Genomic DNA, 17,163 nt, shown 5'->3' with positions numbered 1-17,163 from the left:
TCCGTCTCCAGGATCCGTCTCTCCAGGGTCCGTCTCTCCAGGGTCCGTCTCCAGGATCCGTCTCTCCAGGATCCGTCTCCAGGATCCGTCTCCAGGGTCCGTCTCCAGGATCCGTCTCTCCAGGATCCGTCTCCAGGATCCGTCTCTCCAGGGTCCGTCTCCAGGATCCGTCTCTCCAGGGTCCGTCTCCAGGGTCTGTCTCTAGGATCCGTCTCTCCAGGGTCCGTCTCCAGGATCCGTCTCTCCAGGGTCCGTCTCCAGGGTCTGTCTCCAGGATCCGTCTCTCCAGGATCCGTCTCTCCAGGGTCCGTCTCCAGGGTCCGTCTCCAGGATCCGTCTCTCCAGGGTCCGTCTCCAGGATCCGTCTCTCCAGGATCCGTCTCCAGGATCCGTCTCTCCAGGGTCCGTCTCCAGGGTCCGTCTCCAGGATCCGTCTCTCCAGGGTCCGTCTCCAGGATCCGTCTCTCCAGGGTCCGTCTCTCCAGGATCCGTCTCTCCAGGATCCGTCTCTCCAGGATCCGTCTCCAGGATCCGTCTCTCCAGGGTCCGTCTCCAGGGTCCGTCTCCAGGATCCGTCTCCAGGATCCGTCTCTCCAGGGTCCGTCTCCAGGATCCGTCTCTCCAGGATCCGTCTCCAGGATCCGTCTCTCCAGGGTCCGTCTCCAGGATCCGTCTCCAGGATCCGTCTCTCCAGGATCCGTCTCCAGGGTCCGTCTCTCCAGGGTCCGTCTCCAGGGTCCGTCTCCAGGATCCGTCTCTCCAGGGTCCGTCTCCAGGGTCCGTCTCCAGGATCCGTCTCTCCAGGATCCGTCTCCAGGATCCGTCTCCAGGATCCGTCTCCAGGATCCGTCTCTCCAGGGTCCGTCTCCAGGATCCGTCTCTCCAGGATCCGTCTCCAGGATCCGTCTCTCCAGGGTCCGTCTCCAGGATCCGTCTCTCCAGGGTCCGTCTCTCCAGGGTCCGTCTCCAGGATCCGTCTCTCCAGGGTCCGTCTCTCCAGGGTCCGTCTCCAGGATCCGTCTCCAGGATCCGTCTCTCCAGGATCCGTCTCCAGGATCCGTCTCTCCAGGGTCCGTCTCTCCAGGGTCCGTCTCCAGGATCCGTCTCCAGGATCCGTCTCTCCAGGATCCGTCTCCAGGATCCGTCTCTCCAGGGTCCGTCTCTCCAGGGTCTGTCTCCCCAGGGTCCGTCTCCAGGGTCTGTCTCCAGGGTCTGTCTCCAGGGTCCGTCGCCCCCAATCATCACCTGTTCTGTTCGGCGTGTTGTTTCCATCCGAGCCCCGTGGGGTGCACCCTGCGCCCCCCACAGCCACTCAGAACCAAGAGGCCATGCTGCACCGACACGTTGTGAAAGAAGGAAGTGAAAGAGACGTCATGGTGCAGACAGGAAGCAGTTTAATGTTGTCTCAAAACATTTTCAATCCAAACAAATCAGAGAAGTTTGTAACAAAATGGAAAAACTACATAAATCCTTAGCAGATCACTCGCTTCATCAGCACCTCTACAGACGTCATGTCCTGCCTCCAGACGTGTCCTTCTTCAGGCGCTTTCCGACGTGGTCCTCCTGAGCCTTGGTCCTCTTCTGCTGCTGCTCCTCCAGCCTCTGCTGCTTCTTCTGCAAGTACGTCGTCACGTTGTCGTAGCTCGTCTTGTGCAGATGCTCGAAGCGGCTGCCGGTCCTCCTGGATGCTGTGGGACCACAGGAACATTCTGTTACACAGACTGGAACATGTTACTTGGACTAGATGGACCGCATTAGACTGGTTCCAGTCAGATTTATCTGATAAATTTCAGCTTGTTGATGTAAATGATGAGCCTTCCTCACACACTAGAGGAAGTCATATAGTTCCTCAGGGTTCTCTACCTGGACTAATACTTTTCACATTATCCATGCTTCCCTTAGGAAATATCATCAGGCAGCATGGTATAAACTATAATTTCTATGCAGATGATACTCAGATTTACCTCCATGAAGCCTGATGGAACCAATCAGGTTGTTAGATTACAAAGACATCCAAGACCTGGATGACTCTGAATTTTCTCCTGTTAAACTCAGACAGACTGAAGTTTCAGACTTTGGACCTGAAAGACTCAAGACATCATGGTCCAGCTGTGTAAATAATCTGGATGTATTAATCTGGCTTCCAGTGAGGAACTACAGGGAGGAACCTTGGAGTTCTTCTGGACCAGGATTTGTCCTTCAACTCACATTTAAAACAGGTTTCTAGAAGCTAAACAACACGCATGACGCTGCCAAGATGGCAATGGTAGGAACCGCCCAATGAGCTTTAGTTCAGCTCTTCAGAAGCTTAGAGGTGACGTCACGGAGGCTCCACCCATCTTTTATATACAGTCTATGGTATAAACACACCCTGTAGAACAGGGAGGGGTCATGTGACACAGCAGCTGATTTCTGTCAGAGCAGGAGGACATCTGATGCACCCATACCAGAAACTCACCTTGCAGTGTGTCCCAGTGTTCCTGGAGGTCTTCCGTCACCCTGCAGAGCTCTGGATCCTCGGTCTGGCCCTTGAAGGAGATCACACGGGTCAGAACATCTCAGAAATCCCACAAACTCTGCAGCACTAGAAATCTAGATCATCTCAATGAAACAAAATCTGGATCTGAGTCCATCAGATGTGATATGCCGGTCGGTTTCAGGGTTTAAGGTTTAAGGACTGCAGCCCTCGTAGACTGGAGTCCACAACGTAACGAGGTAGTGACGTGATGAGGTAAAGATATGACAAGGTAACGACATGACGAGGTAACAAGGTAACTATGTAACAAGGTAACTATGTAACGAGATAATGTGACAAGGTAACGTGGTGACAAGGTAACAATGTGACGAGACTCACGTCACATTACCTTGGACGTGACGAGGTAACGATGTGACGAGGTAACTGTAATGATGTAACAATGTAACAATGGGACAAGGTAACTGTGATGATGTAACAATGTAACGACGTGACGAGGTAACGACGTGACAAGGTAACAACTTGAAGAGGTAACGACGTGACGAGGTAACGACGTGACGAGGAAACTAATGATGTAACAATGTAACGTGACAAGGTAACGACGTGGCAAGGTAACTGTAATGATGTAACGACGTGATGAGATAACGACGTGATGAGGTAACGACGTGACGAGGTAACTAATGATGTAACAATGTAACAACGTGACGAGGTAACTGTAATGATGTAACAATGTAACGACGTGACGAGGTGACTAATGATGTAACAATGTAACAACGTGACGAGGTAACTGTAATGATGTAACAATGTAACGACGTGACGAGGTAACGACGTGGCAAGGTAACTGTAATGATGTAACGACGTGATGAGATAACGACGTGATGAGGTAACGACGTGACGAGGTAACTAATGATGTAACAATGTAACAACGTGACGAGGTAACTGTAATGATGTAACAATGTAACGACGTGACGAGGTAACGAAGTGACGAGGTAACTAATGATGTAACAATGTAACGTGACAAGGTAACGACGTGGCAAGGTAACTGTAATGATGTAACGACGTGATGAGATAACGACGTGATGAGGTAACGACGTGACGAGGTAACTAATGATGTAACAATGTAACAACGTGACGAGGTAACTGTAATGATGTAACAATGTAACGACGTGACGAGGTAACTGTAATGATGTAACAATGTAACGACGTGACGAGGTAACTGTAATGATGTAACAATGTAACGACGTGACGAGGTAACTGTAATGATGTAACAATGTAACGTGACGAGGTAACTGTAATGATGTAACAATGTAACGACGTGACGAGGTAACGACGTGACGAGGAAACTAATGATGTAACAATGTAACGTGACAAGGTAACGACGTGGCAAGGTAACTGTAATGATGTAACGACGTGATGAGGTAACGACGTGACGAGGTAACTAATGATGTAACAATGTAACAACGTGACGAGGTAACTGTAATGATGTAACAATGTAACGACGTGACGAGGTAACGACGTGACGAGGAAACTAATGATGTAACAATGTAACGTGACAAGGTAACGACGTGGCAAGGTAACTGTAATGATGTAACGACGTGATGAGGTAACGACGTGACGAGGTAACTAATGATGTAACAATGTAACAACGTGACGAGGTAACTGTAATGATGTAACAATGTAACGACGTGACGAGGTGACTAATGATGTAACAATGTAACGATGTGACGAGGTAACTAATGATGTAACAATGTAACAACGTGACGAGGTAACTGTAATGATGTAACAATGTAACGACGTGACGAGGTAACGAAGTGACGAGGTAACTAATGATGTAACAATGTAACGACGTGACGAGGTAACTGTAATGATGTAACAATGTAACGACGTGACGAGGTAACGAAGTGACGAGGTAACTAATGATGTAACAATGTAACGTGACAAGGTAACGACGTGGCAAGGCAACTGTAATGATGTAACGACGTGATGAGATAACGACGTGATGAGGTAACGACGTGACGAGGAAACTAATGATGTAACAATGTAACGTGACAAGGTAACGACGTGGCAAGGTAACTGTAATGATGTAACGACGTGATGAGATAACGACGTGATGAGGTAACGACGTGACGAGGTAACTAATGATGTAACAAGGTAACAACGTGACGAGGTAACTGTAATGATGTAACAATGTAACGACGTGACGAGGTGACTAATGATGTAACAATGTAACGACGTGACGAGGTAACGAAGTGACGAGGTAACTAATGATGTAACAATGTAACAACGTGACGAGGTAACTGTAATGATGTAACAATGTAACGACGTGACGAGGTAACTGTAATGATGTAACAATGTAACGACGTGACGAGGTAACTGTAATGATGTAACAATGTAACGACGTGACGAGGTAACTGTAATGATGTAACAATGTAACGTGACGAGGTAACTGTAATGATGTAACAATGTAACGACGTGACGAGGTAACGACGTGACGAAACTAATGATGTAACAATGTAACGTGACAAGGTAACGACGTGGCAAGGTAACTGTAATGATGTAACGACGTGATGAGGTAACGACGTGACGAGGTAACTAATGATGTAACAATGTAACAACGTGACGAGGTAACTGTAATGATGTAACAATGTAACGACGTGACGAGGTAACGACGTGACGAGGAAACTAATGATGTAACAATGTAACGTGACAAGGTAACGACGTGGCAAGGTAACTGTAATGATGTAACGACGTGATGAGGTAACGACGTGACGAGGTAACTAATGATGTAACAATGTAACAACGTGACGAGGTAACTGTAATGATGTAACAATGTAACGACGTGACGAGGTGACTAATGATGTAACAATGTAACGATGTGACGAGGTAACGAAGTGACGAGGTAACTAATGATGTAACAATGTAACAACGTGACGAGGTAACTGTAATGATGTAACAATGTAACGACGTGACGAGGTAACGAAGTGACGAGGTAACTAATGATGTAACAATGTAACGACGTGACGAGGTAACTGTAATGATGTAACAATGTAACGACGTGACGAGGTAACGAAGTGACGAGGTAACTAATGATGTAACAATGTAACGTGACAAGGTAACGACGTGGCAAGGCAACTGTAATGATGTAACGACGTGATGAGATAACGATGTGACGAGGTAACGAAGTGACGAGGTAACTAATGATGTAACAATGTAACAACGTGACGAGGTAACTGTAATGATGTAACAATGTAACGACGTGACGAGGTAACGAAGTGACGAGGTAACTAATGATGTAACAATGTAACGACGTGACGAGGTAACTGTAATGATGTAACAATGTAACGACGTGACGAGGTAACGAAGTGACGAGGTAACTAATGATGTAACGATGTAACAATGTAACGTGACAAGGTAACGACGTGGCAAGGTAACTGTAATGATGTAACAATGTAACGACGTGACGAGGTAACTGTAATGATGTAACGACGTGACGAGGTAACTGTAATGATGTAACAATGTAACGACGTGACGAGGTAACGAAGTGACGAGGTAACTAATGATGTAACGATGTAACAATGTAACGTGACAAGGTAACGACGTGGCAAGGTAACTGTAATGATGTAACAATGTAACGACGTGACGAGGTAACGAAGTGACGAGGTAACTAATGATGTAACGATGTAACAATGTAACGTGACAAGGTAACGACGTGGCAAGGTAACTGTAATGATGTAACAATGTAACGACGTGACGAGGTAACGAAGTGACGAGGTAACTAATGATGTAACAATGTAACGTGACAAGGTAACGACGTGGCAAGGCAACTGTAATGATGTAACGACGTGATGAGATAACGACGTGATGAGGTAACGACGTGACGAGGAAACTAATGATGTAACAATGTAACGTGACAAGGTAACGACGTGGCAAGGTAACTGTAATGATGTAACGACGTGATGAGATAACGACGTGATGAGGTAACGACGTGACGAGGTAACTAATGATGTAACAATGTAACAACGTGACGAGGTAACTGTAATGATGTAACAATGTAACGACGTGACGAGGTGACTAATGATGTAACAATGTAACGACGTGACGAGGTAACGAAGTGACGAGGTAACTAATGATGTAACAATGTCACGACGTGACGAGGTAACTAATGATGTAACAATGTAACAACGTGACGAGGTAACTGTAATGATGTAACAATGTAACGACGTGACGAGGTAACGAAGTGACGAGGTAACTAATGATGTAATAATGTAACGACGTGACGAGGTAACTGTAATGATGTAACAATGTAACGACGTGACAGGGTAACTAATGATGTAAGAATGTAACGACGTGACGAGGTACCTAATGATGTAACAATGTAACGACGTGACGAGGTGACGTGATGAGGTAACTAATGATGTAACAATGTAACGACGTGACGAGGTGACGTGATGAGGTAACTAATGATGTAACAATGTAACGACGTGACGAGGTGACGTGATGAGGTAACTAATGATGTAACAATGTAACGACATGACGAGGTAATGACGTGATGAGGTAACTGTGAAGATGTAACAATGTAACGACGTGACGGGGTAACTAATGATGTAACAATATAACGACGTGACGAGGTAACTGTAATGATGTAACCATGTAACGACGTGACGAGGTAACTGTAATGATGTAACAATATAACGATGTGACGAGGTAATGACGTGATGAGGTAACTAATGATGTAACAATGTAACGACGTGACGAGGTAATGACGTGATGAGGTAACTAATGATGTAACAATGTAACGACATGACAAGGTAACGACGTGACGAGGTACCTAATGATGTAACAATGTAACGACGTGACGAGGTGACGTGATGAGGTAACTAATGATGTAACAATGTAACGACGTGATGAGGTAACTAATGATGTAACAATGTAACGACGTGACGAGGTAATGACGTGATGAGGTAACTGTGAAGATGTAACAATGTAACGACGTGACGGGGTCACGACGTGACGGGGTAACTAATGATGTAACAATGTAACGACATGACAAGGTAACGACGTGACGAGGTAACTGTAATGATGTAACTATGTAACGATGTGATGAGGTAACTGTAATGATGTAACAATGTAACGACGTGATAAGGTAACGATGCGACAAGGTAAGTGTGATGATGTAACAATGTAACAACGTGACGAGGTAACGACGTGACGAGGTAACATGTTAATGAGGTAACATGGTAACGAGGTTACTGCAATGACTGATTTCAACTACCGTTCTCGGTAGAACATGAACATAATACAGTAGTGGGACTTTCTTTTCCTTTCTCCCTTTTCTACTCTGGTTTTTGTTCAACCGATGGTTTAAATTAATCTGAAAAATAAAATAACTTAAAAACTGGCAGATCAGATACATTTATCAGTAACCATGGGCTGCTGTTTGACATAGCCCTTCCAGATATTCTGCTTTCTGTTCTGCCCGTTTGTCGCTAACATTTCTGTTGCCATGGTTACCAACTGGAGTTTGAGCCAGCGCAATGATTTAGGATTATTCGCTATTTGACAGAACTTTTTTAAAACTGGTATCACACCAGCCAATCAGAATTGAGTATTCACCCAGACCATGGTATAAACACAGATAAACCAGCCACTTAGTATAGAATGAACCTTAGTTCTGAACTGTCCTCTTCATTCATAATCAGGTGTTTACACGGTCGTTTCTCATCTGTTTAAAATAGATTTAACTTTATTCAGAATTAAAGCGGAATCAAAACTCTCATGTAAACACGGCCATATGTGTTTATCACACACACTGATGGATGTGTGTGTTCAATCGAACCTCCCAGGAGTCCTGCCTTAGTGTGTGGATCTGGATCGGAGCTTCTCTGTGGTCCAGCAGCACCCAGAGCCGTCCGTCCAGGTCGAAGGTCATGTCCAGAGGACAGTGGGACAGGGACAGCTTGCTGTGAGGGACACGCTTCTTTTCATCGTCTTCATTCAGGCTGAAGAACTGAAGCGTCGGAACCCTGAAGGAAAAAAGGAGACGGTATCAGCTGGTCTGAGAGGACCACCAGGTCCTCCGACCGCCTACACGCTGTGACCTCCAATCTAAACGTGACTGCGGGAGTTAAAAACAGCTCTGCGCTGAAGTCCAGATCTAGAAACCAGGTCTAGGTTCACAGAGGTGATTCTCAGCTGTACATCCCACCTCAGGAAGCAGCAAGAGGCTGGGTCTGAGTTATCCTGCCACCTAGCTGTCCTGCTGCCAGTAGATGCTGCTTCGACCATAAAATACAGATCAATCTCTTCATTTACTAAGACTTTATTACTGATGTACAGAACTTCACCAATCTGAGACCAACTGGATCCAAAAGTTCAGAAAAATGTTCCTCAGACAATCTCTGTATGCTGGGACCAGTGTGGATGCTGGTGATCTTCTGCATTATAACATGATTCTCTACTGGAAACCAGTGTGAACCCAGTTCAGGCTGAAATCCACACATGCAGGTTAAAGCTCCATCATATGTGAAGAGGATCCAGAAACACGCCGTCTTCTCTGGACCAAAGCTCATTTAAAATGTTCTGAGTGGAAACCTGGATGAAGATGTGGAATAGTTTGTGGACAGCATGGACGGCGTGTCCTGCAGACTAAAGAGGAGAGGGAGCATCCAGCTTGTTATCAGCCTGCATCTCTGATGGGATGGGGTTGCATTAGTGCCGATGGCGTGGGCAGCTTCCACATCTGGGAAGCTCCATCAATGCTGAAACATCTGCTCCCATCCAGACAACGTCTCTTTCAGGGAAGACCTTCCACCATGCTGGACCACATCCTGATGGTGGAACAGGAGAACCGGTCCAGCAGGACCACATCCTGATGGTGGAACAGGAGAACCGGTCCAGCTGGACCACGCTGGACCACATCCTGATGGTGGAACAGGAGAACCGGTCCAGCTGGACCACATCCTGATGGTGGAACAGGAGAACTGGTCCAGCAGGACCACATCCTGATGGTGGAACAGGAGAACTGGTCCAGCAGGACCACGCTGGACCACATCCTGATGGTGGAACAGGAGAACCGGTCCAGCAGGACCACATCCTGATGGTGGAACAGGAGAACCGGTCCAGCTGGACCACATCCTGATGGTGGAACAGGAGAACTGGTCCAGCAGGACCACGCTGGACCACATCCTGATGGTGGAACAAGAGTACTGGTCTGCCGCGTAGCAACGATGATGACAGGCAGCGTACGTTCAGAAAACAGGAAATGCGGCACAAAAAAAACTTCATGATTTACAAAGCAGCACGTCCCACGCCAGTTTCCTTCATAAATCAAGATCAACAGGAAGTTTAACACGGTGAGAGAACATCTGGCCACGCCCACATGTTGGCCATAAAAGGTCAGGCCGACGCCCTGATAAATATTAATCCATCTCATTTCCATGACGGTTCTGCAGGAAAAAAAGAGGAATTTTCTGGAAAATGAGGAAGAAATTCCAACAGATAAAGCTGTAAAATGTAAAAGTATTTTATCTGGTGGAGACGGGATGGACATCACCACCAGCAGAAAGACAGAGGAGGTCAGCAGGGGACAGATGCTGTCAGCGTCTCATCAGACCACCGGACTTATCCAGAAAGGACAAATAAAGTGGTCAGACAGTAAAATGTAGGGAGAAAGTGCATCTTGGTCCACAGGAGGAGGAAGGGGGGCCGCTGCCCACTCCCACAGATTAGAAGCTGGCGGGAAAATGAAGGAGTCCAGAGATACGCTGGAACAAAATGCTCCAGATGATGCTGGAAGTGATTCATTCCTTGGTTTCAGATTATAAAATGAACGGACATAAATGAGACGTCTCTGACTCCAGTTTATTTACTGGGAACATACTGGTGTTCCTGTGTGTCCCAGCTGGGTTGCAGCGCTGCAGATGTGGTCGGAGAGGGGGGGGGGGATTCTCCACCTCTGATGTGTTGCATCACTGCTAGACGTTTGGCAGCAGTTTGGTTCCAACATGATGGTTGGAGGTCGGGGACAACAGCGCTGGTCGCAGCTGAACGGGACACGTTACCATTTAGTAGCATGTTATGTAGCGTCTCCACTATCTGCACACATCTGCAGCTGTACAACAGGTTTCCTCCTGGGCATGGAGGCTCCTCCACCTGCCTCCATCTGCCCGATGGCCGCTACACCACGTCTGGCTGTGGAGAACATCGTTCTGTTCCTCTGCTCTGGGTTGGGAAAAGGAGCGGACCCGACCTGTCAGTCCCTTCCCTTTGGAAGGTGCCGGACTGGAGTCCAGAGTCTCCATGTTCCATGTCCACCAGCAGGGACAGATAAGCCACATTGGGGAGCATTTTATATCCAACCATCACTTCATGTTCTGTATCTGCAGGTGGAGGAAACACCTGAGCAGCCTGATGATGGGCTGTTGTCATGGCGACCGCCTCCTTTTACCTGCAGGTCTTCATGTAGAGCTTTATTAGTACGGCAGCTTCTGTACGACTTATTAACTGTGTGATGTGGCTTTTCTAACATGTAGAACTGCTTGGTTTCAGAACATTTTACTGCTGGACGTTTTACGTGCTGGAGGAACTTTTTCTCTTCTTCTGCAGATGCTGTTAATGTCCAACATTCTGGGGGAAAGTTTACATTTCATTTGGAACAAATGGCTCAGATTTCTTTTTATTTTCTGCCTTTGGTGTCGCCGTTTCCCGTTTCTCCAAATGTTGTTGTACGCCGGGGTCAGAGTTGGTGTGGAGGTCGGGACGTTTTACCGCCAAGTCCTGCTTTTAGAAACCCCAGAAGTGGACTGGTTTCAGAAATCCCAGAAGTGGACTGGTTTCAGAAATCCCAGAAGTGGACTGGTTTTAGAAACCCCAGAAGTGGACTGGTTTCAGAAACCCCAGAAGTGGACTGGTTTTAGAAACCCCAGAAGTGGACTGGTTTTAGAAACCCCAGAAGTGGACTGGTTTCAGAAATCCCAGAAGTGGACTGGTTTCAGAAACCCCAGAAGTGGACTGGTTTTAGAAATCCCGGAAGTGGACTGGTTTCAGAAATCCCAGAAGTGGACTGGTTTTAGAAATCCCAGAAGTGGACTGGTTTTAGAAATCCCAGAAGTGGACTGGTTTCAGAAACCCCAGAAGTGGACTGGTTTTAGAAATCCCGGAAGTGGACTGGTTTCAGAAATCCCGGAAGTGGACTGGTTTCAGAAATCCCAGAAGTGGACTAGTTTTAGAAATCCTGGAAGTGGACTGGTTTCAGAAATCCCAGAAGTGGACTGGTTTTAGAAATCCCAGAAGTCGACTGGTTTTAGAAACCCCAGAAGTGGACTGGTTTTAGAAATCCCGGAAGTGGACTGGTTTTAGAAACCCCAGAAGTGGACTGGTTTCAGAAACCCCAGAAGTGGACTGGTTTCAGAAATCCTGGAAGTGGACTGGTTTCAGAAATCCCAGAAGTGGACTGGTTTTAGAAACCCCAGAAGTGGACTGGTTTCAGAAACCCCAGAAGTGGACTGGTTTTAGAAATCCCAGAAGTGGACTGGTTTCAGAAACCCCAGAAGTGGACTGGTTTTAGAAATCCCAGAAGTGGACTGGTTTTAGAAATCCCAGAAGTGGACTGGTTTCAGAAACCCCAGAAGTGGACTGGTTTCAGAAATCCCAGAAGTGGACTGGTTTCAGAAATCCCAGAAGTGGACTGGTTTCAGAAATCCCAGAAGTGGACTGGTTTTAGAAATCCCAGAAGTGGACTGGTTTCAGAAATCCTGGAAGTGGACTGGTTTCAGAAATCCCAGAAGTGGACTGGTTTCAGAAATCCCAGAAGTGGACTGGTTTTAGAAATCCCAGAAGTGGACTGGTTTCAGAAACCCCAGAAGTGGACTGGTTTCAGAAATCCCGGAAGTGGACTGGTTTCAGAAACCCCAGAAGTGGACTGGTTTTAGAAATCCCAGAAGTGGACTGGTTTCAGAAATCCTGGAAGTGGACTGGTTTCAGAAATCCCAGAAGTGGACTGGTTTTAGAAATCCCAGAAGTGGACTGGTTTCAGAAATCCTGGAAGTGGACTGGTTTTAGAAACCCCAGAAGTGGACTGGTTTTAGAAATCCTGGAAGTGGACTGGTTTCAGAAACCCCAGAAGTGGACTGGTTTTAGAAATCCCAGAAGTGGACTGGTTTCAGAAATCCTGGAAGTGGACTGGTTTCAGAAACCCCAGAAGTGGACTGGTTTTAGAAATCCCAGAAGTGGACTGGTTTTAGAAATCCTGGAAGTGGACTGGTTTTAGAAATCCTGGAAGTGGACTGGTTTTAGAAACCCCAGAAGTGGACTGGTTTTAGAAATCCTGGAAGTGGACTGGTTTCAGAAACCCCAGAAGTGGACTGGTTTTAGAAATCCCAGAAGTGGACTGGTTTTAGAAATCCTGGAAGTGGACTGGTTTCAGAAATCCTGGAAGTGGACTGGTTTTAGAAACCCCAGAAGTGGACTGGTTTTAGAAATCCTGGAAGTGGACTGGTTTCAGAAACCCCAGAAGTGGACTGGTTTTAGAAATCCCAGAAGTGGACTGGTTTCAGAAATCCTGGAAGTGGACTGGTTTCAGAAACCCCAGAAGTGGACTGGTTTTAGAAATCCCAGAAGTGGACTGGTTTCAGAAATCCTGGAAGTGGACTGGTTTCAGAAATCCCAGAAGTGGACTGGTTTTAGAAATCCCAGAAGTGGACTGGTTTCAGAAACCCCAGAAGTGGACTGGTTTCAGAAATCCCGGAAGTGGACTGGTTTCAGAAACCCCAGAAGTGGACTGGTTTTAGAAATCCCAGAAGTGGACTGGTTTCAGAAATCCTGGAAGTGGACTGGTTTCAGAAACCCCAGAAGTGGACTGGTTTCAGAAACCCCAGAAGTGGACTGGTTTCAGAAACCCCAGAAGTGGACTGGTTTCAGAAATCCTGGAAGTGGACTGGTTTCAGAAATCCCAGAAGTGGACTGGTTTTAGAAATCCCAGAAGTGGACTGGTTTCAGAAATCCCGGAAGTGGACTGGTTTCAGAAACCCCAGAAGTGGACTGGTTTTAGAAATCCTGGAAGTGGACTGGTTTCAGAAATCCTGGAAGTGGACTGGTTTCAGAAACCCCAGAAGTGGACTGGTTTCAGAAATCCTGGAAGTGGACTGGTTTTAGAAACCCCAGAAGTGGACTGGTTTTAGAAATCCCAGAAGTGGACTGGTTTCAGAAATCCCGGAAGTGGACTGGTTTCAGAAATCCCAGAAGTGGACTGGTTTTAGAAATCCTGGAAGTGGACTGGTTTTAGAAACCCCAGAAGTGGACTGGTTTTAGAAATCCCAGAAGTGGACTGGTTTTAGAAACCCCAGAAGTGGACTGGTTTTAGAAATCCCAGAAGTGGACTGGTTTCAGAAATGCTGGAAGTGGACTGGTTTTAGAAATCCCGGAAGTGGACTGGTTTTAGAAATCCCCGAAGTGGACTGGTTTTAGAAATCCCGGAAGTGGACTGGTTTCAGAAACCCCAGAAGTGGACTGGTTTCAGAAATCCTGGAAGTGGACTGGTTTTAGAAATCCCAGAAGTGGACTGGTTTCAGAAATCCTGGAAGTGGACTGGTTTCAGAAATCCTGGAAGTGGACTGGTTTTAGAAATCCCAGAAGTGGACTGGTTTCAGAAATCCCGGAAGTGGACTGGTTTCAGAAATCCCAGAAGTGGACTGGTTTTAGAAATCCTGGAAGTGGACTGGTTTTAGAAATCCCAGAAGTGGACTGGTTTTAGAAATCCCAGAAGTGGACTGGTTTTAGAAATCCCAGAAGTGGACTGGTTTCAGAAATCCTGGAAGTGGACTGGTTTTAGAAATCCCAGAAGTGGACTGGTTTCAGAAATCCTGGAAGTGGACTGGTTTCAGAAATCCCGGAAGTGGACTGGTTTCAGAAATCCCAGAAGTGGACTGGTTTTAGAAATCCTGGAAGTGGACTGGTTTTAGAAATCCTGGAAGTGGACTGGTTTTAGAAATCCCAGAAGTGGACTGGTTTTAGAAATCCCAGAAGTGGACTGGTTTCAGAAATCCTGGAAGTGGACTGGTTTTAGAAATCCCAGAAGTGGACTGGTTTCAGAAATCCCGGAAGTGGACTGGTTTCAGAAATCCCAGAAGTGGACTGGTTTTAGAAATCCTGGAAGTGGACTGGTTTTAGAAATCCTGGAAGTGGACTGGTTTTAGAAATCCCAGAAGTGGACTGGTTTTAGAAATCCCAGAAGTGGACTGGTTTCAGAAATCCTGGAAGTGGACTGGTTTTAGAAATCCCAGAAGTGGACTGGTTTCAGAAATCCTGGAAGTGGACTGGTTTTAGAAACCCCAGAAGTGGACTGGTTTTAGAAATCCCAGAAGTGGACTGGTTTCAGAAATCCTGGAAGTGGACTGGTTTCAGAAATCCCAGAAGTGGACTGGTTTTAGAAATCCCAGAAGTGGACTGGTTTCAGAAATCCCGGAAGTGGACTGGTTTCAGAAATCCTGGAAGTGGACTGGTTTTAGAAATCCCAGAAGTGGACTGGTTTCAGAAATCCCAGAAGTGGACTGGTTTTAGAAATCCCAGAAGTGGACTGGTTTTAGAAATCCCAGAAGTGGACTGGTTTTAGAAATCCCAGAAGTGGACTGGTTTCAGAAATCCCGGAAGTGGACTGGTTTCAGAAATCCTGGAAGTGGACTGGTTTTAGAAATCCCAGAAGTGGACTGATTTTAGAAATCCCAGAAGTGGACTGGTTTCAGAAATCCTGGAAGTGGACTGGTTTCAGAAATCCTGGAAGTGGACTGGTTTTAGAAATCCCAGAAGTGGACTGATTTTAGAAATCCCAGAAGTGGACTGGTTTCAGAAATCCTGGAAGTGGACTGGTTTCAGAAATCCTGGAAGTGGACTGGTTTTAGAAACCCCAGAAGTGGACTGGTTTTAGAAACCCCAGAAGTGGACTGGTTTTAGAAATCCTGGAAGTGGACTAGTTTCAGAAATCCTGGAAGTGGACTGGTTTTAGAAACCCCAGAAGTGGACTGGTTTCAGAAATCCTGGAAGTGGACTGGTTTTAGAAACCCCAGAAGTGGACTGGTTTTAGAAACCCCAGAAGTGGACTGGTTTTAGAAACCCCAGAAGTGGACTGGTTTTAGAAATCCCAGAAGTGGACTGGTTTCAGAAATCCCAGAAGTTGACTGGTTTCAGAAATCCTGGAAGTGGACTGGTTTTAGAAACCCCAGAAGTGGACTGGTTTCAGAAATCCTGGAAGTGGACTGGTTTTAGAAACCCCAGAAGTGGACTGGTTTTAGAAACCCCAGAAGTGGACTGGTTTTAGAAACCCCAGAAGTGGACTGGTTTTAGAAATCCTGGAAGTGGACTGGTTTTAGAAACCCCAGAAGTGGACTGGTTTTAGAAATCCCAGAAGTGGACTGGTTTTAGAAACCCCAGAAGTGGACTGGTTTTAGAAATCCTGGAAGTGGACTGGTTTTAGAAATCCTGGAAGTGGACTGGTTTCAGAAATCCTGGAAGTGGACTGGTTTTAGAAACCCCAGAAGTGGACTGGTTTTAGAAATCCCAGAAGTGGACTGGTTTTAGAAACCCCAGAAGTGGACTGGTTTTAGAAATCCCAGAAGTGGACTGGTTTCAGAAATCCCGGAAGTGGACTGGTTTTAGAAACCCCAGAAGTGGACTGGTTTCAGAAATCCTGGAAGTGGACTGGTTTTAGAAATCCCAGAAGTGGACTGATTTCAGAAATCCCAGAAGTGGACTGGTTTTAGAAATCCTGGAAGTGGACTGGTTTTAGAAACCCCAGAAGTGGACTGGTTTCAGAAATCCCAGAAGTGGACTGGTTTCAGAAATCCTGGAAGTGGACTGGTTTTAGAAATCCTGGAAGTGGACTGGTTTCAGAAATCCTGGAAGTGGACTGGTTTTAGAAATCCCAGAAGTGGACTGGTTTCAGAAATCCTGGAAGTGGACTGGTTTTAGAAATCCCAGAAGTGGACTGGTTTCAGAAATCCCGGAAGTGGACTGGTTTCAGAAACCCCAGAAGTGGACTGGTTTTAGAAATCCTGGAAGTGGACTGGTTTTAGAAACCCCAGAAGTGGACTGGTTTTAGAAATCCCAGAAGTGGACTGGTTTCAGAAATCCTGGAAGTGGACTGGTTTTAGAAATCCCGGAAGTGGACTGGTTTTAGAAATCCTGGAAGTGGACTGGTTTCAGAAACCCCAGAAGTGGGCTGGTTTTAGAAATCCTGGAAGTGGACTGGTTTTAGAAACCCCAGAAGTGGACTGGTTTTAGAAATCCCAGAAGTGGACTGGTTTTAGAAATCCTGGAAGTGGACTGGTTTTAGAAACCCCAGAAGTGGACTGGTTTCAGAAATCCCAGAAGTGGACTGGTTTTAGAAACCCCAGAAGTGGACTGGTTTTAGAAATCCTGGAAGTGGACTGGTTTTAGAAACCCCAGAAGTGGACTGGTTTCAGAAATCCTGGAAGTGGACTGGTTTTAGAAACCCCGGAAGTGGACTGGTTTCAGAAACCCCAGAAGTGGACTGGTTTTAGAAATCCTGGAAGTGGACTGGTTTCAGAAATCCTGGAAGTGGACTGGTTTTAGAAACCCCAGAAGTGGACTGGTTTCAGAAATCCCAGAAGTGGACTGGTTTTAGAAACCCCAGAAGTGGACTGGTTTTAGAAATCCTGGAAGTGGACTGGTTTTAGAAA

At 46.3% G+C, this 17,163-nt stretch overlaps 1 protein-coding gene across 1 annotated transcript in view; it reads right to left on the bottom strand.

Moving 5' to 3' along the window:
- Positions 1 to 1,450: 1,450 nt before the first annotated feature.
- The window catches only part of wdr4 (WD repeat domain 4), a 47,171-nt gene continuing 31,458 nt past the window's right edge, over positions 1,451 to 17,163 (bottom strand). Inside the window, exons 9-11 of the mRNA XM_079254835.1 lie at positions 8,310 to 8,496; positions 2,459 to 2,528; positions 1,451 to 1,688 (exon numbers count right to left, since the gene is read on the bottom strand). Of these exons, the coding sequence (XP_079110961.1) occupies positions 1,510 to 1,688; positions 2,459 to 2,528; positions 8,310 to 8,496 (436 nt within the window). The 3' untranslated portion in view covers positions 1,451 to 1,509. The remainder of the gene's footprint in view (positions 1,689 to 2,458; positions 2,529 to 8,309; positions 8,497 to 17,163) is intronic.

This window comes from Telmatherina bonti (assembly GCF_933228915.1).
Source record: "Telmatherina bonti genome assembly, chromosome: 15".
NCBI lineage: Eukaryota > Metazoa > Chordata > Actinopteri > Atheriniformes > Telmatherinidae > Telmatherina > Telmatherina bonti.
The sequence above is the reverse complement of the archived record's forward strand: the minus strand, read 5'-3'. Positions and strand labels throughout refer to the sequence as shown.